This window comes from Elephas maximus, chromosome 16 (assembly GCF_024166365.1).
Source record: "Elephas maximus indicus isolate mEleMax1 chromosome 16, mEleMax1 primary haplotype, whole genome shotgun sequence".
In the NCBI taxonomy this organism is placed as follows: domain Eukaryota; kingdom Metazoa; phylum Chordata; class Mammalia; order Proboscidea; family Elephantidae; genus Elephas; species Elephas maximus.
Window position 1 is genome coordinate 43400824 of NC_064834.1, and position 20054 is coordinate 43420877.

At 39.9% G+C, this 20054-nt stretch overlaps 1 protein-coding gene across 8 annotated transcripts in view; it reads right to left on the minus strand.

The window, feature by feature from the left end:
- CPEB3 (cytoplasmic polyadenylation element binding protein 3) overlaps nt 1-20054 on the minus strand; it is a 219743-nt gene that overhangs the window by 25760 nt on the left and 173929 nt on the right. For all 8 annotated transcript variants that reach the window (XM_049855729.1, XM_049855728.1, XM_049855725.1 and 5 more), the window contains 2 exons: nt 17281-17395; nt 7201-7382 (listed from right to left, as the gene is read on the minus strand). In XM_049855729.1, the coding sequence (XP_049711686.1) occupies nt 7201-7382; nt 17281-17395 (297 nt within the window). The remainder of the gene's footprint in view (nt 1-7200; nt 7383-17280; nt 17396-20054) is intronic.

Sequence of the window (20054 nt, forward strand, 5' to 3'; positions counted from 1 at the left end):
TTAACACTGGCCATAAAATGTGTATAATGTAAGCCTGAAAGGATTTCTTCCCAGATGTTACAGTTTTTTCTTGGGAGTAAAAACTGAGGCATGAATTGCATCTGTGCCATTTAGAATAACAATGTTCTTTAACAAAGGTGACAATGACACTAAAAATGCCAAACATTTCCACTTAATGTATAATCCAGTGGAGTTATACTGGCTCCTACTGATTTGAAAAAAATTTCTACATGAAGACTTAATGTAAAAATGAAAATCAAAAGCAAAACAATTGTAAGAGTAGAAAAATTTCAAAACATTTTGTCAGTGTTCAAAATGACATATCATACTAGAAAATCTTGATAACAAATTTCAGCCTGCTCCATGCAGTGTATGCTCCTGAAAAGTTATCTGCAATGTTGAAACATACATAAAATTCACTAAGGAACCTATAATCTAACTCAGGGATTCCTAACCTTGGGCCATGGAAAAAGGATTTTATTGAAGAAGTAGGTTTTGAAGAACATTACACCCTGGGTGAACAGCAAGGCTCAAGAAAGGAGTCTCATGAGAACTCAGTGCTGCCCTTAATTGATGAATGTCTTGAGAAAGTCTCCAAATCTCTTCTAGATTCTCCTCTGCCAGTTGGACCACATCATGCCTAGGGCTAAGTCCAACTTCAGTGTACTATAAATATCAAAGAAAACTTTTTGATAATCTAAACAGAAAAGCCTTAATTTCTTTATGACTCAAGCGAGTGTTCTTACCTCAATAGAACACGAAAGCTGTGCAAAGTGCCCTGTGATGGACAGTTGAATATGACAAAGATTGGTATGTGAGCTTCACATCTGGCCACCTCTCAAACGATCAGTGTTGATTCAATAAGTCATTCACCCATTCGTTCAAAAATAAGTAATTAATATCTGCCCACTGTGTGTCAGGTACTGGAGATACAGTAGCTAACATGAAAGACACAGGCATTGCCCTCATGGGGCATGCCCACAGTCTAACAGGGTAGATGGATGTTAAACAAAGCATTATTTCATTCCAGTGATATTAAATGCCACAGCAGAATGGTATATGGTATTATGACAATGACTGATGGGGAAGGAATAAGCTCCACTGAAAGATAAAGCCTTCCTACAAATGTCATGATCAAGTTCTGGCCTAAAGGAAAAGTGGGTATCAGCCAGGCAGAGGGAACAGTATGTATAATAACCTCTAAGAAATAGAGATGAAGACTAGTTGTTGCTGGCTCAAGATGAGTAAGAGAAAAGAGAGAGTAAAGACAGAAGAATTAGGTAGTACCTGAAGGGTCATGTAGGCAATGTTAAAGATTTTGACCTTTATCCTAAGGGCAGTAGAACATAATCAAAATATTTAAAGGAGGGGAAAAACAATTTTAAAAGGTCATTCCGGTTATTACGTAAAGAACTGGAGAGACTCTAGATGGCCAGGTGAGAGATGAGGGTGACTCACTCCAGTATCCATGACAGCCTTCCATGGCCACTTCCAGTCCTTGCTTTCTCATATATAACCCTAATTTAGTTCACACATTTACTGAGTATCCACCATGTGCCAAGCACTCCCATTCAGGCCCTTGGGCATAGGCAATAGAGTCAACTTCATGGAAACTCTATTAGGAACCACCAGCAGAAGCCACTTCCACCTCTGTTAGTCCTCCCACAGCTAGGCAAGCCACAGCAAAAAGTTGTTGATGTGTAGATTTGTCAGTCCTCTCCAACTCTTGGGGAACCCCCATCACAACTATAGCAATGGTCAGAAGTTTGCCCCAACAGCCTGTGCTGCTTCAGGCTTTTGATTTTGAAGAGCACAGGTTAAACAAGTAGGCTTCCCTCCCTAAAATGAACTCAGTGAAATTATACAGGATAAATGTAGTGTTTCCCCCAGGGGTTAATGTGCAATAGATCCTCTTATTGCAGCCTTGAAGGTTGTACATTAAAATGTACAACCTTCCTTTATTCTAAAATTGATTGTGGTGATGGCTGCACAATTCTGCAAATATACCAAAAACCACTGAATTGCACATTTGAGGTGGGTGAATTGTATGGTATGTGAATTATATCTCAATAAAGCTGTTTAAAAAAAAAAAAAAACCTCTTCCTTAAAGATAATGATGTTATAGATAAGTGAAATGACAGAGATGAAAGGATCAACTGTTCCTATATATGTAGCATATTGACATATTTTACATTCATAGGAAAGCCAAAAAGTCTCTAAGATGGTAAGAAGAAATCAAATCTATAAAAGTCATATTTTCCCTATAAACCACCCCATCTAAAATCTTAGCCAAAGAGCAGCAATAATAATAAACAAACATATAAACTCTCAAAAGGATGACTTTTTAGGAAAAGTTGGCTGAATACAAAGGAAATACACCAATTTCCTCTTCATGTTCAGTTTACCCAGGAAAGGTACAACCTGAAAGCATGTGCCTCAAATAGCCAGGAACTTCCATGGATCCAAACAATGAATGATCAGATCTGAGGGTGCTCTGCAGATGGTGCTCTCCCACTCTCAGCATGGGATAAACAGTAAAAGGGGCAAGGGCTATAAACAGGAAGCAAGCAGCCAGGAAACAAATTCCAGCCAGCCTTTAGCTTCCTGTCGTCATAGCAGAGAGGTGGCTTCCCTGGACCTTTCTTCTCATAAATAAACTATAAAATGCCACCTACGTTTTTTTTAAAAAATTCACTGACTCCACTGAATTTACAATAATGTAGACAGCAAAGGAGGCTCCTTTGAACAAAAAGGAGATAAAGCTATTTAAAATAGTCACAGTCCAGGTTTAAAGGCAAGTCTTGGTTAACATGAGAAAGTAGGAGGGAATGAGCATAGTATCTTAGGATTTGCAATAGTGAGGAAAGGGGGTTGTAGGCACAAAGGAACATCTGCCCCTGGCTTTAAGGACGGCAAGTTTCAAAACCTTAGCTATGAGACCACTGCTAAAATTCTGAAGGGATTATCAGGAAAGAAGGGTGGGCCTAACCATGGAAATTCCCTGAAGAGGGTGGTGAAAAAAGCCCCTGGGAAAAAAGTCATTACCTAAGGAAATACTAATGTGCTGATATATAATGGGAGCTCTCTGAAAAACTCAAATTTAGCTTTGGGAGAAAGATGAATAACAACAAAACTATGAATGAACCTGAAGATCATATGTAACTATGAAGGGTGCAGTTAAGAGAGGCACAAAATGCTGAAGACAACAAAAAAGGTATTTTAGCTATGCTCAAAGCAAGAAGAAAACAAGATGGGGACAGAGTTATGGTTTGGGGAAGTGAGTGCAATGTTCTCAGAAAAACAGTGAAAATTGAGCCCAGTTCCAGATGAAAGCTGGCTTCCATTTCTTATAATAAAGAGAATGGTCTCCATATTGGTCAGGGCAAACAAAGATCATGAAGACGAAATTGGGCCTGGGAGGAGCAAGGGAATAGTAGGGACTCAGCCATCTCTAATCACTTCCAATTCCCCACTAAGGTGACTCTCATCCCAAGGTACTGAAGAAGGACCCTTAGGTCCCTTTTTGATACCATGTGGATGGAGGTAGCATTCTTGTGACCAAAGCAGCAGCCTCCCCACACACATGCACTGTGTGTTACACTGTAAACTCGACAAATGACTCAGTGCCGTGGAGTTGATTCTGACTCACAGTGACCCTAAAGGACAGAGCAGAACTGCCCCATAGGGTTTCCAAGAAGTGGCTGGTGGATTCGAACTGCCGACCTTTTGGTTATTAGCCGAGCTCTTAACAGTGGCACCATTAGGGCTCAGTGTTACACTGCATGCACAGTTTTCTTGTGTAGTATCTATTCTGGGCCTTCCCAACAATCCTGTGGGATACTACTGCCTTCATTATACAATGAAGCTCAGAATTTCCGTGACCTGCCCAACTATACATAGTCCATGGGGAACAGGACTAGATCTAGACCCAGGCCATCTGACTCTAGTCCAGTGCTCTTTTCACTACCCAGTGTACCTTGTCACTACATCTTTAGCAGAGTAACTGATAAAATCCAAGCAGTAATATTAATGACATCAATATTACGTGCAATTGTAGCAAGATATCATTAACCAACAAGTACTGGTTAACATCTATCTAACTGTCATAGGTCTCTGGCTGTTCAATCCTCAGATCCTATTTAATCTTTAGACTATACCACAGGAGGAGTTAGAGATGAGGACCCGTGGTTCCTCATTATGTAACTTGCTTAAGGTCTACCGATGACTGGTACCGCAGAGGTTTAAGTGTACTGAAATCAGTTCTGGCTCCAAAGTCCATACTCTTTCCATTATACCTGGCTGCTACCCTTAATGTTTATCTAAGACACAGGAGTCCTTGTGTGGTGCAAATGGTTAAGTGCTGGACTACGAACTAAACGGTTGGTGGTTCAAAGCCACCCAGAGGCACCTTGAAAATAAGGCCCGGCAATATGCTTCTGAAAGGTCACAGCCTTGAAAATCCTATGGAACAGTTCTACTCTGCACACTTGAGGTCGCCATTAGTCAGAATGAACTCGACAGCAACCAACGACAACAACAATGACTTTAAGACATGGAAGGTATGGCTACCCCGTCAAGTCGATGCAGACTCATAGCAACCCTATAGGACAGAGCAGAACCGCCCCATACAATTTCCAAGGAGCAGCTGGTGGATTCGAACTGCCAACCTGTTGATTAGCAGTCCAGCTCCTTAACCACTGTGCCACCAGGGCTCCAAACCTAAATGTACTGGGCAAAAAATAGTCAATGGCTTTCCTGAGCCTGAGAAGTTTGATGTTCCAATCACATTTTCACAGTATTGCACATGATCATGCTAAAAAAAGTGGCCAATGCCAGTACTCTCTTTTACCCCCAGTTCTAGATTTTGTGGAGAGAAATATTGAGGGCTTAACCACAGCAGTAGGCATAAGGAGTGAGAGTAGGGAAAAGTGAAAAATGAATTGTATCTGAGTTCACTGTGATTCTTAAAGAGGCTCAAAAACTACTGTGATCCCTGGAGGAAGTAGGCCTATAGGTTCGTAGGATGAAGGCAAAGGGAAGATAGAAGCATGGGGAAATGGAGCTCTCCCCTAGGTTCTCTTTTATCATCTCCAGGATCTACCTCTTGCATTGTCACTAGTCCTGGCTTCAGAGGGGAACAAAGAAAGCTATTTGCATACAGATGAAAACAAGTGGTTCCTCAGGTTAAGTAAATTGCCTGGGGTCACCAGTGATGCGTGGAGTCTCATTACTGTTGGTTGAGTCCATTCCAACTCACAGCAACCTGTAGGACGGAGCAGAACTGCCCCGCAGGCTTTCCAAGGCTGTAAATCTTTGTAGAAGCAGACTGCCACATCTTTCTACCATGGAGCTCCTGGTGTGTTCTAACCACTGACCTTTGGGTTAGCAGCCAAGTGCTTAACCACGGCACCACCAGGACTCCTGTAACGGGTGCAACAGCAGTATGAAAGCAATGGAATCTGGTGTATCGGACTCTCAAACATACAGGCAGAAGCAAGACTACCAGCAACAGCAGCGGTAAAGAAAGCCCTCCAAGTAGCACTATTTGTTAATTCAACAAATGCTTATTGTGCATCTGCTACCGTATATCTCTCTATATCAAGCAATAGGTGAGCACTGGGGATCAAGCAGAGAATGAGACAGAAACCATGCCTGTCATCATGGGGCGCACAGACCATAAGGCTGTAAGATTGGTATAAAAGGGGATACTCAGGATGTTATAAGGAACCATGGTAGTGCAGTGTTTAAGCTCTCGGCTGCTAATCAAAAGGTTGGCAGTTTGAACCCACCAGTGGCTTCACAGGAGAAAAATGTGGCAGTCTGCTTCTGTAAAGATTCCAGCCTTGGAAACCCTGTGGGGCAGTTCTACCCTGACCTATAGGTTTGCTAGAAGTCGAAATCAACACAGCAATGGGTTCAGGATGTTACGGGTGCCTGAAAACCAGGAATGGAGTTGAATCTTATCAATTCTCTGAGTCTCCATTAGTTCAAAGGGTGTTTCAAGACTCTGGGGAAATTTTATTTTACTCATTTTAATTAAAAAACAAAAAAAGCCAAAAAACAAACAAAAAAAATGACCACCACCAGCGCTTACTTTTTAGGGCCCAGTAATGTCATAAATAGAAAGTTTATTCTAAGCACTGGCTTTTGTAACTTAATCAGATATATGTCGTAATGAAAATATAATCTTGATTAATGTGAAACATCCACTGCCAACTAAAATTTTCACATCCTAAGAAATGTAAGTCTTCTATACAAAATTAGTCAAAGTCAACTGTAGACAGTCGAGGTGAAACTTCAGAATAGGACATATTGACTACTTCATTATTCTAGCCCAGTGATACACTGAGAATACCCTTTGCTAGAAGCATTAATAGTCGCTGTACAATTGCAAAGGCAAGTGTTCGATACTTGGTGTTATTCTCCTGCGTGCTCTTTTATCTATTAGTATAGGTCCCAAATCACAGCTCTTACCACCTTCCATTCCCTCAAGCTTCCAAATAGTGGCAGAGCCAGGGTTTAAGGGATTTAAAACCCATCTCTGTCCACAAAATCAACTGAGCACACCAACTCCCTACCAGTTCCACCTCTTGCCCCTTCTTTAGGTCAGGGCTGGCACACTCAAAAGCCTCCAGAGACCAGGTAGGTACCAGCAACTTGCACAGTGGTAGGTAATACAAGCATATGGATAGTGTACAGCATAGCTAAGGGAGCTGGAAAGAGGATTGGAGGGTACAGAAGCTATTTGACTCTAACTATTCCTGCCACGGATGATCTTGCAATTTTAAGAGAAATCAGAAGTTCAAAATTTTACTTATACTCCCGAACATCTAAATGTTAGTCCAAGTTTGCTTGTTTGTTTTTAGAACACTATGTGGGTCAAACAGGTCACCAGCTTCCAACCTTTGTTAGTGCAGTGTTGGTGTCATCTTTGGAGTAGTGCTGGTTTGGTTTGCTAAATTCTGCAGGGTTACTTTCATAAGTGTAAGGTCACCCTGGGAATGGGTCAGGCAGACGGTTCATTTACACCTTAAATACCAAGGGTGCTCTCTTTTTCAGGCAGCCTAGATGGACTGGAAGACTAACATCATGTCAGGTGGAGCTGCTCACATGTGATCACAAGGTGCTTTTCTCCCCAGGTGTCCAGAGAACAAACCTCATTTCTTTCCCACAGCAAATTCACCCTGAGCAGTTGCTTACCCGTTTGTCAATGTCATTGTGTTGGAGCTGCACAAAGCGAGCACTGATGGCCGCAATGTAACTCTGCTGATTGGAGAACGCCACACGGCCAGCACCTTTGGGGTACTTCAGCTCTGGGTCTGTATCGATGCCAGCATAGCAGACACCGCCGTACAAACGGTCCATGATCATTGCCAGTTCAACTGCAAGAAAATAAACAAAACTATGTACAAATGTTTAGAAGGTACTCTTGCCCAGGAGAACAATTATTATTAAGGATCACGTTTAGTGTAATTAAGCAAAGGAAAACCCAGGTTAAATATCATGAAGAGTGTCTTTCAACTCAAGTGGGGAAGCTTCTCCTCATAGGATATTTAAAAATAAAATGAAATAAAGCATCAAGAATTGATACACACACACAAGAATTTACATAATCAGAGCTTCAGCAACAGTACAAAAAGAATGATCTATTAGTATTCCTCCTGTTGAAATCTCTAACTGCTTAGTCTTCTAGACGGGGCCCTGGGCAGGCAAAACAATTCATGATGCTCCAACAAGTTAATCAGAAAGAGCCCTAGTTACTGACCTCTGAGACTGAGAGCAATTACTAAAGGCATGCTGCTATGTTAGGACTAGGCTACAGAAAGAATAAATTCCTTGTTTTAAGTAGAGGCAATATGCTTAAAGCCTTAAAGTAAATCTCTATAATTTAAAAAAATAAAAGATTTTAAAAGAGAATAGTCTATCGCAACTGAGAAATTTCCACACTTCTCACATTGAATTCTAAATGATAATAATACTTGTAACCATAATAGTTAAAGAGCCCTGGTGGTGCAATGGTTAAAGCGATTAACTGCTAACTGAAAGGTCAGGGGCTGGAAACCACCAGCGGCTCTGCAGGAGAATGATGTGGTAGTCTGCTTCCGTAAAGATTTACAGCCTTGGAAACCCTATGGGGTCTCTATGAGTTGGAATCAACTGGAAGGCAGTGGGATAATGAGAATAGCGGCAATTAACATTTATTGAGCACTTACAATGTGCCAGGAAGCACAAAGCTGCTATACAGGTAGTAAAAACATATTCATCCTACACCTTGCTATAAATTCTGAGGTCTGGTCTGCACTTCTTGCCACATTTCTTCTAAATATGCCTTTACATCGGTACATTTACAAAGCACCTGTTCAGAAGGTACTTAGAAATTGGACCCATTCCAAAGGTCTGATATTCTAAACTTATCCCCACCATAAAGGTACCATGGACAGACACGTAGCGTTTACTCACCTGCATCCCAAACTGCCTGAAGGTAATTGTTTACTCGATACCAGACAGCATCTCCTTAAGGTATGACCATTCCTTTCAGGCTACTTATATAGCATACTTCTGAAAGACTCAGACCTACCCCTACCCTATCCCTACCCTAAGGTGGCTACCTCAAGAAGCCACTTCCCTTAAACACCTATATACAGTATTTAGAAAGGAGAAGACAGGGAAGATGGATGGTGATTCGGGCCACAGCAAATGTCCAAAACAACATTACAAGTAGAGTGCGACAGAAATCAGTATCTGGAGATAAGGAAAGCAGCACATGGGTAGGGTGGGGTAAGAGACGTGCAGCAGATACAAGGGCTGAATGGTATAAGAACCCCACCATATTTCTAAGAACAGAAGGAAAGCCCGGTGTTATTGGTTCCCGTAATAGGTAGCTGCTGAGTTAGAGGCAGTATGAAAAACTGTATCACTCTGACAGAAAGGCTGTATTTCTACTTCTTCAAAACTTCTTTCCATACCAGACTGTCAAAACAATTACTGAATGCTTTCTAAATACCTGCTTGTAACAGGAAGATTGGCCTTCAACCAACAGTTAATTTTCAGAAGATGAGAAAATAAGTTAGCAATAACTGAGCCTAAGAATACCAAAAAACCAAACAAACCCACTGCCATGGAGTCGATCCTGACTCATACAGACCCTATAGGACAGAGCAAAACTGCCCTGTAGGGTTTCCAAGGCTGTAATCTTTATGGAAGCTGATTGTCACGTCTTTCTCTTGCGGAGCAGCTGGTGGGCTCAAACTGCTGACCTTTTGGTGAGCAGCCGAGTGCCACCAGGGCTCCTGAGCCCAAGAGTAAGTGCTATTAAAAACAGAGCAGCAGAAAGTCAATCTAATTATCCCACTATGGTCAGAAGGACTGAGTCATATCAGCCAAGGGAACATTGCCAATTAGAGCACAAGTGGACCCTGATTACAGTCTTGGGGCAGGATCCAGGAATAACATTCATTTAAGTACTGCAACAAGAATCATGTACGTACCCTAAATATGAGGGTTCAATGGTTCCTTACACTTCATTCCAACAACTGCTGCAGGCTTGAGGACCTTCTCACATGGACAGTGTTATTCCAGCAACAGGGACCAAGAAACTGATGTGAAATTGTTATTTGCAGTCATTAATGAATCTTCCTTATTGGTCAAAGGGCCTTTGTTAAAATAAATAACTTCAGGGCCCTGGAGTTTAAATATTAATTTACCAAAGATCTTCCTTTGGAATGGAATAAGAAAACAAACATTCCCTGAGCTTGGTGACTGACCAGGGAAAGAGTGCTGGCAACCAACTGAACTGGCACTTGTCTTCCAGCTTAGGAAGGACTTAAGAAAGTGACTGATTTAGAAAGAAGGTATTCCAGTTACAAGCTTCAAGCTAGGCTCCCGAAGAAGGAGAGGTACCATAACCACAGGCTCTTCTACACCACAGTGGTCTCCGAGGGAGTCTTGGGAATGCTATGATGCCAGAGAAGGCTCCTCCACAAGCACACACATTCCATTATTTTGTGACTCTGGCTGTTGGGAAATTATCTTCAGGTGCCAATGATTAGATCATGACTGATCTACTTGCTGGTAGTTAAGTAGTACTTCTGGTAGGAAGCAGAAACCCTCGCCCACTTAGGATTTTATAAAAACTAATTATAAATCATTTCCACTTATGAGTTTATGTATAGACATTTTCTTGGCCACCAGAAAGTCTTCAGACATTAGAGCCAAGGAAGCCTCATTCAACTGAAGGGTAATTTGTTGAAAAGCTAGAAGAAACTGAGGTGATAAAAGAAAGAGTTTTTCGGGGGAGAGTATGAAGATTTCTCATCTCTATTTCTACTCTAATCTGTATTTTAGCCACAGAAAGTCTAATACTGTGATCAACTTTGAAGAAAAGTAAACAATGGTGAAATAACTGCTGTTCGTATTTGTCCCTTTACTCAAGTACTAAGTCCTCACTAAAGCCCATTTCTGCAGGCTAAACCCACACTAGGCTTAGACACCAGAGGGATGTCGTTTAAGTACCCAACAGAGTTTTTAATTATTGAGAAACTCTTTTTACCACTTGGTAAAAAGAGCATAAAAAAGCGATTAATTTAGCTTATCTTCTACAGCATAAAAAAAAAAAATAGGCGACTAATAAAAACAGAGCAAGCCTTCCTCAAGTCCTATGAATTTCTAATCTGAGAATTGTTTTTTCAATGAGAAGATGCAAACTCACCTACAGATGCCAAAATGTACAATTACTCTTACAGATCAGGTTTGAAAGGATTCTTTAGAGTATCATCAGTTAATACAGGAAAGACCCACATAAGCTCCCTTCCTCTGATGGGAGGGGAGTGGAACAGAGAAAAGGCTACCATTCTGACAGCTTGGGGCGAGCAGAGAAAAACAGAAGAAAAGCAGTAAGGATCTGGCAGAAGTCAACTAAAAACTTCATTAAAAAAAAAACTTCATAGGCTCACCTATATCTTGTGATCTCAACCCTGCTCACAAAATCTGAGCTCTTGGTCAAGCCCTTGTCTTAGCTGGGAAATGTAGCAAAACACCTATTAAGCCTATGATGGTGAATCCTCATTCTAAACCATCCTCTGTAGAGGGGCACAGACAGAATGGCTCCCAGGAGCATGTTCTTACATTTAACCTAAGGAAGATGAGACCACCAGGGCAATCCATACAGGTGCATACTGGAGTTCACACAGATAGAGGTGACAGCAGGCATAGACAAAGTCCATAAGGAAGTCGGGAGTCTCCAAACTGCTTTTTCTTTTTTCTTGCTACCCAGACAGAGTTCACAGTGCCTGTCTGATCACCACCACAAGTCTGGTATACTGTACTTTGGACAAGACTGTCTGTGCTTCTAGGACAACTCAAGTTGTCTCATGAGCAAGTGTTTCACGGTAAGAGCAACACTGCTAACACTACAAACCTACATGTCTAACCTATACGTTGGACCTGTTTTAAGTTTCGCTATCGCACAGACTGGACTAAGAAACAAGACTACTGAAGCTGTGTGTAGCACAGAGCAATCCCACGAATTTTTCTGCATTGTGGTGACTATGCCTCTGAAGTTGAATATGAACCCCTATAATGGTTCCTTGAACTTACTCCTGGTTATTCAGAGATTTGATAGGGACTGTAGTTCACCAGAGAGGAAATCATGATGACTTTGTCATCGTGTCCCACCTCAGGAAAACAAAACAAAAAAACCTGTTGCCATTGAGTCAATTCCTACTCACAGCAACCCTGTAAGACAGAGTAGAACTGCCCCATAGGGTTTCCAAGGAGCAGCTGGTGGATTTGAACCACTGACGTTTTGGTTAGGAGCCATAGCTCTTAACCACTGCACTACCAGGGTCCTGTGTCTATCATTTAATTAGATTTCAAGATAGCCCTAAGGTGATATCTAAGTCTGAGATACCATGAGAGTCAAACTGAGTGGAGGAAGGATGAAGATTTTGGAGGAAAACATCAACACATTCACTTTCCAAATTGTAAATTTAAAGGCACATTTCTTTTACTTGGAAATAAGTGGAAATGAGGACAAAGCAGATGGGAAGGAGGCATAGGACACCTCTGGATGACAAAGAAGTCTGGATTTCTAAAAGAAAGGAAGATTGAACTTATAGGTGGACTTCCCTGGTTTACCACAACTGCCAAGTTGGTTCCAATAAATAGTGGTTCACATACCTCAAATAGAGGAAACATGCTTATAAGCTTCCACTCTGTAACAGACATTGAGAAGTTAAGAATATTTTCAAATAAACGATATGAACAACCAACTACGACAGGTAGGGTGCTTAACTTGATGAAATCAGATTGATACCAAGTTGACCGTTACCAAGACAACATCTTAGTTCTCAGCTTGATAAAGCTGAGGTTCTGGAGATCTGAGTTTGAATCTTGGCTTTTTCACTTACTGTGGTCTTGGACCAATCATTCCCTTTGAACTCTGCTTCATCATCTCTAAAATGAAAAGGCCACCTGGTACAACCTTGCAAGGTTATTGCGAGGATTAAACAAACACGAGAGTGCTGAGCACACTGCTGAACACAAAGTGGCGCTCAAATGTTTAGTTCTGCCCAGGGGTTGTTTTTCCCCTACTGATTAATCTTTGTTTAACATTAGCTTGGCCTGGTTTCTGCTCCATAAGCACCAATTCATCCCAATCTTAATTTGGCTTTATGCTCATGTTACTCGACCTGCTCTCAGATGGAAGCTAGACATGAGTTGTGGGTGATGGCTTGCCTTTTTTTTTGGAGTGGGGGGAGAGGGAAAACATACTAACATTAGAAAATCCCTAGCCCTAAGAGGCAATGCAGTCAAGTCTGCAGGCCAGCTCGAGTTTATGAGGACAATTCTTATATTGAACTTGGGACTTGATGAAAGAAAAAGTTTCTACTGCTGAGAAATTTGATATAAGATGAATTCTGCCTGCTACCATTTCACAGAACAAAATATGCGTATGGTGACAATGCTCCCATTTCCTACATCACAAATCAGGACATCATTCCTAATAGAAGTGAACCACCAGGGAAGAAAGGGCAGAATGTTTGCAACAAATAATCTCAGAAAAATTCAGGCTGTATGTTTTCTGGATGCATGCCCCATATCACTGAATATTTACGTCAAAAGGTCCCCGCCCCCCCCACCCCATATTAGTAGGGGGAAAAAAACAAAGGAAAAAATTATCAGAGCAGTAGTTAGGAAAGATAGATGAACAAGCAAATGGTAGGCTCCAGGAACTCAGATAAGCAATTGCTCAAGATGGATCTGTTCTGTGGGGCCTGGTCTGATAAACTGTCAGAAGGAAGTCATGGAGTAGAAGAACAGCTCACATGCCTACAGCTAGAGAGAAGGGCTGAGGGTTTTTCAAGCCTGGGAGTAGATGGATCCCAGTGCTTGGTCACTGAGGCAGTCCTCAAATTAGATGTCTCAGCCAAGAAGTTAGAGTCAAAGAAATACTCATGTTTATAAACTGGAGGAGAGTACAGGGTTCAGGGGCTTCATTTGGCAACTTTTTCTGGGGGTCTTCTCATGACCCCCAAGCCTGGCATTTACTTCCTCTGACAGTGAAGAGGTGTGCATTCTAGAGAGGTCCTAATGCCACAGAGATATGCACAATGGGGCTATTTCTGTATTCTCTATTCAGGAAGACGTATTGCTTACAGTACTTGAGTAAATAGTGGCAACATGTGTTGCACCTGTAGGTGGCAGCAGGTGGAGAACCAGGACAGACTTGCCCATTTTCCTGCACTGACTCTCTGAAGAATACACAAACTTTAGCCACATGGTGGCATGCTGAGTCTACCTACAGCCTTCCCAGGCATGTGGGTGGGGTGGGGTGGGGTGGGGAGAGAAACAGCACCTGAAAAATACCAGGAGACTTCAGGCAAACTGTTCATGGCTTGTCACTGATGGGAGTAATGGGAGGGAGGGACAAGAGACAATAGAGATGTGTATTATTTGACCTAGAGAAATCCACAACCAGGTGACCTAACTTTGGGTAAACTCAGTTAGATTTTCCATTGATATTTTCCCTTTTTAGGTTAATTTTTCTCGGCCTGTGATTTTTTTTCCAACATGAATTTTTAAAAAGGGAGGCTTGTCAAAGGGCCAGAGGGAGCACCTTAAACTCAGTTGGAACAATACAACTTAAAACAGGTTGCCTTGTTTCTTTAGAGGTGCTTGTGTATTTCTGCTTGGCAGGATAAGGAGTGTAGTTAGAATAATTTATTACTGGTAATGATTCCTGTCTTACAATGGGAAATAATAAAGATTAAAAAAAAAAACTCATAAGATGCAAAGGAATAACTCTTGAGTGATTAACATTTCAGTTACTGTGACCTGGTAAAGGATGATTTTTGGCCAAGGATGGGGTGAAAATCCACCTGGATACCTAAAATCTCACCTGTTGATCAGGGTCACCCATATCTAGGCAGCATCACTCTGTATATAGTGCCTGAAAGAGTTTGAAGACTTCGAGAATTCTATAACCACAACACTTCTGGGAAAAAAATGTTCTGAAGTATTTCAAAACCAAATTTGAGAATCATTATGTTACACAGTATAATTAAGCTTCCAATTAATTCTGAGTTCACATTTTATTAATACATTCCTCATTTTCCTCCATTCTGAAATTCTTGACTCTCTGGAGACAATGATCTGTTTAAAACAATAGTGGGATGTCCATTCACCCTGACATGATGTTACTTGCTTAGTGCCCGTAACACTGTATGCTCAATAAATGTTTATTGTTCAAGTGAACTGCACTGTCTTGTATTCAATTTAAGATTGTCTAGCGAAGTCGATTTCTTTAAAAATAATCTTCTATTCCAAGGCACAAACTAGTCCACAAAACTCAGTAAGTGCCAAAGAAACCCACGCTTATGCACAGGGATAAAAATTCTGGATGTTAACACTTTTCATCTAGATTACCTGGACTCCGGTTTGGGAGTCGTGGGACAGATATTAGAAGTCTAAGGCACTAATATAAGTTATTTAGCCACCTAGAAACTAGCTACTTATGGGAGGTGTTAGCATGGGAGAAACATTTTTACTAGGCCAATCAAGTTTAGATTATGCCCCACACAACTGCAAAAACAAAATTTTAGTCTACCTTTAAAAAAAACAAAGAGAACTTCAAAAAATTATAAAAGGTTTACTATTGGGGCAGAAAAGACAAAATTCCATTTCTACTAGATGACTAAATATAGTCCTTTTCTAATCCTAGAACTAGCAGCATCTTGCAGACATAGAACGTTAAAGAACACACTTTAGCCTTTTGAGGTTCCTGTCTTGCAGTGTCATTATGAACACACAAGAGTATGAAAAATGGATCTGCATAGGATTTATAGGTGGAAAATGATACAAAGGCCTTTACCTACCCTTCCAAATCAGTAAAACAGGAAGAATAAACGATGAATAATACAAAAGAGAATTTAGTTAGTAAACTGTTGTGTCTGTGACTTTAAAATAAATATAAAAGTTAAAGCCAGTTCTGTTAAAATAATTGTAGGACTTTCTCTTCCATAATGTTTTCTCAGATTCCCATCTAGGCAAGAAGAGAGGGGCTAATATATTAAAACAAATTTATGTTTGTAGTTAGTTGCAAAAAAGACTTCATAAAGATTTCTTTTGGGTCATGGCCTAGAGGGCCACCAGATTTCTGTTTCCCTTTAAAAGTGTTCTTCAAAATCACGAAGTAAGTTCCTGTCAATGCCTATACCCATGTTGAAACAGTAAGTTTATGAAATAGAAAAATAAGGAAAAGTTGCACAAAATACCCGTGTTCATGAATGCTAGCAATGGATATCCATTTGTAGAATGTAGTTGAAGTTAAAAAAAAAAAAAAATCAAAGGGGCTTTTTCTCTCTCTCCACTCCTAAACATAATACCAGCTTAAAAAAAAAAAAGTCAGGAATATTCCACATACCTCTCAATTTTTTTTTTTTTAAAGAACCCACAATTTAGAGACAAGAGGCTGCATCTGCCCTCATCTTGTAACGCTGTTAACATCTGCGTTAGCCCTTCCTCTACTTTACCCTCTGACGGCAGATAAAGGGAGAGCATCTCCACTGCTTTGCTTGCTTGCTTTCTTTTCAGTTTTCCATTAGAATGAAAATAAAATCCAAGGATATTTTACTTTCTGTAATAGTGTGAAATTACAAACTCCACAATCATAATTAATATGTCTATAAGTCCTTAAAAATGGAATTATGAGTATATCTTTACACAGGCCTTCATCTTTTAGGTACAGGCTATAGTTGGGATTTGAATAAATATGTTAGAAACGTTGAGGAATTTTCAAAATTAAGAACCTGTCAAAGTCACAAGGCCAAATAGCTGTAAGATACATTTTACAATTCTGCTTCCACAACTTGATTTTAATTTTTTTTTTTTTTAATGTAGAACTAATCTACTTGCTTATAGATATAACACAGAGGAAATGTTGCGTTTTTGCAACCACAGTGGCAAGAGTAACCTTATTACTTGGTCTCACTTTAAAAAAGAAACTCATTTATTTCAAGTGCTTTAGAAAACTTAGATCTTAGAAAAAATTTTATTATATCCCATTGGCAATAACACCGATCATTAGGAAGCTGATCCACAGCTTATTAGATTTGTCTTGGGATGTAAATACTGAAGTCATCAGTTCAACATCACTTCAAACTCCCAGTCAATTCAGATTCTGCCCAATCCCAGCAAGAAAAATTATTTCATCATTCAAGAGGAACTTAAAAAAAAAATTTTAATTTAATTTTAAATAGGAAGCTTTTAAAAAGTCATAATAAAGGTGCTCAAATATAAAACTCATTTCTAAAAGTGCATAAGAAAATAGGAACCCAGCTCACTTAGGAATAGTTACATCTGATTCCCTGTGGCACAACTTCCAGCAGGGGCCTGGATCATTCCTGAGTGGGCACACGGCTGCACTGGACAGACCTCTAACTGGATTGCTTCTATCTTGGTCATATAACAATGTTAACTGGCATAAGAACGCATATTGCCAATTTTTTTTTAATACATGATTGTAGAGGAAAGCACTAAATAGATTTCATCCTTTCAACATAACAGTTTAATGACATTCACTCTTGCACCATAAGAAAATAAATCATTTGGGGAGAAAACCTTTAATTTCAAAAAAGTCAGCTCTGTGAAACTGACATGGACAGCCTTCTTTCTGGAGATGGTTTACAGCTGACCAGAAATCTAGAAAATATTTAAGACTAAATGCATTGGAGAATTTGTCATTGTCGGTTTTATTGTTGTGGTGTTGCTATTTCCACTCACCAGCTCGAAGGGGTCGTGGAACTCCCCCAACAAAGATAGTTTTTCTGGGGTCCAAAGGCTGAGAACCATCCATTACAAAGTCACTGTCACTTAGGTTCCAAGGTCGAATTTGCACCTGAAAAAAAGTTGTTTACTTGGTCCTTACTTCATTTCCATCAACCCCAAATGAGAATAAGATGACTAAAGACAAACCCACTGATTTGTGCACTTTACAGCATACACAATCCAAACAAAATCCAGTTAATGAATGTAATCTGCATTAAGTGCCTTTCAATAGAACTCTTGGGGAGTCTACATACAGGTACTATGCTCAATACTCTAAACACATACCATGAAACATTCAGAAACCACCTTTGGATAAAAAAGGCAATCTTTTAGAGACAGATTCTGTGTTTCAAATCAGATTCATTCTAACAAATGACAGGCTGTTAACAGGTCACAGTGCAGCACTTGGCTTTTTAAGAGCTCACCTAAAAGAAGGCAACACGGACATTAGGAGTATTTTCTATATGTCTGGCTTTTTCATTCTTATCACCCCCCAAATGAAAACATTTATTTTCCAGTAATATCTTTTAACACATATTAAAACTCATCAAATTAGCACAGAATTTCCACAGAGACATCAAACACTGAAGCTCCCAGAGCTCTTTACCTTTGATTTATCTGATTTTCATAAATGAGGCTGTTTAAGTAAACGCAAGTCTAGAAATTGAAGTAAATTTTCAAAAAGTAGAAAAACATACCTTTTAACATATTTCTATTTGGTAATATCACTTTGCTGGGACTCTTGACTTCCTGCCCATAGTTTGTACTGTCTTACCGTAAATAAAAAAATCAGAATCTTAACCTTAAAACATATTCCTTTCAATCCATAACTGAATTATCCAAAATAGTTTAAACCAAAAAACAAAAAACCTCCTACGCCAAGAAGTGAGTTTCAACACTGAATGGAAACGGATATTCAATCAGGCATACGGTAGACAGCCTAGCGCTCTGGGAACCAGGCTAGGTACAGAAGCGGTGGACTGGTGTGTCTGTCCTTAAGGAATCTCTTCCCACTCCCACCCCTGATTAGGATAGGAAACTGTTGAATTTTCATTTCCTTAGTATCAACAGAATTCATTTTCCCCATTGCTCAAACATCAATACTTAACGCAAGAAAACGCTTAAGATGGTCTCTTCTGTGGCTTGGCTTACATCCAAGAGTACTCCCATTTGAAATGCCAATTATACTTTCAAGATGTGTTGCATAAACTCTAAAACTGGCATTGCTCAGTTAGAAAGTCTACACATTCCTTAAGGTTGTTACAAATTTCAACCCCTCCTAACTTTTTGCCTTTTATGATACTGTTGCTTTCACCAGTTATCTGGCAGCCATAAAACCTTCATTTCTTTCTTAAACCCTGAAAATCTGGATCTGTTTGCACTTCTGTTAATATTCAGGTGATTGTTCTACTTTTATTAGATTGGGGGGAAAAAAAACCCACAGAGAAGCTAATCCAGTTCTTTCTTGTAAAATTTGATCTATTTGACCAAATCATATTTCCCTTGACATTCACCACAAGGCAGATTCACTAATATCATAAAGCACCACCTTTAAATATCTTTATGAGGATGCATTATTCAAAATATGATAATTTCCTGACACAGTAAGAACAGGGATTCTAATGTCACCAATTAAAAAAAGAAGGAATCTTTTTAACGAAGAGCCCTCTCCCACTCTCATTCCTAATAAAGTAAAAGTAATGTAGTGAAGACAGCTTCAGGACTTGGTAAAGTAATTCCAATCACCATACATTAATTTTTAACTTTGTGGATCATTTTGTTTCACAAATGGAAACAATTCCTGTGTAGTATCCATAGTGGTCTTGTTTTAGCTAATTAAAAGTACAGAAAATGCAGCCCTCTGATAGCTGTAGGTTGTTGGTTGCCATGGAGTCAATTCCTACTCATGGTTACTGCAGCTCAAAAGAACTCTGCAGTCGCTCTCAAACGTTTCTGCTGAGAGCTCTCACTACTGCCTTCTCTTCCGAAGCGTTCGTTCTACCGTCACGTCATCAGATCATACACAATCCATTCCATTACCCTATTCTTGGCATTACAGATTAGGTTAAAACACAGGAAGTAGGGCTCAGTAGACAGTGCTGATTAACCCTATTCACAAAACGCACATTCCCCAGCTGCCACCAGAAAACAGCTGCTCAGAACTTGTACCTCTGCAGAATTAGAGAAACGTCAACATAGGCCAACGTCAGCACACTCTACATGCTAAGCAAAAACCAAAATGGTGGTACTGTTTGTACTGAAAAATTCCACTCAGACTCTGGTTTCCCTCTGAAATATAAGCCCATTCTCACATAAGGCATGTTCTCCATCTTCTTAGGTTTATTCTCAGACCTCAGAACCTGACATCTGTGTTCCTTCTTTCTGGACTCAACACCTTTGATATATTTCCTGGTATTGGTTTATATATATATGTTTCTACTTTATAAGTGAACGCAAATATTTTGAGGAAAAGGGAATAGTATAAATAAGAACTGCTGCTCTTTAATTATCTTTGCTTCATTAAAAATCATTTTTGAGAACGGATAAAACTAAAACTCTCTTAAATACATATACAGGGATAACTGTGCGTATGTAAAACAACTCTTCCAGCATGTTGTTAAACAGGCTATACTCTGGATAGTAAAAGCCTCAGCAACCTGGGGACAAGTTTAGGAAAGTCACGTGGGAATAGTGAAGATTCCTTTAAAAGAGGTTGACGTGACTCCAGT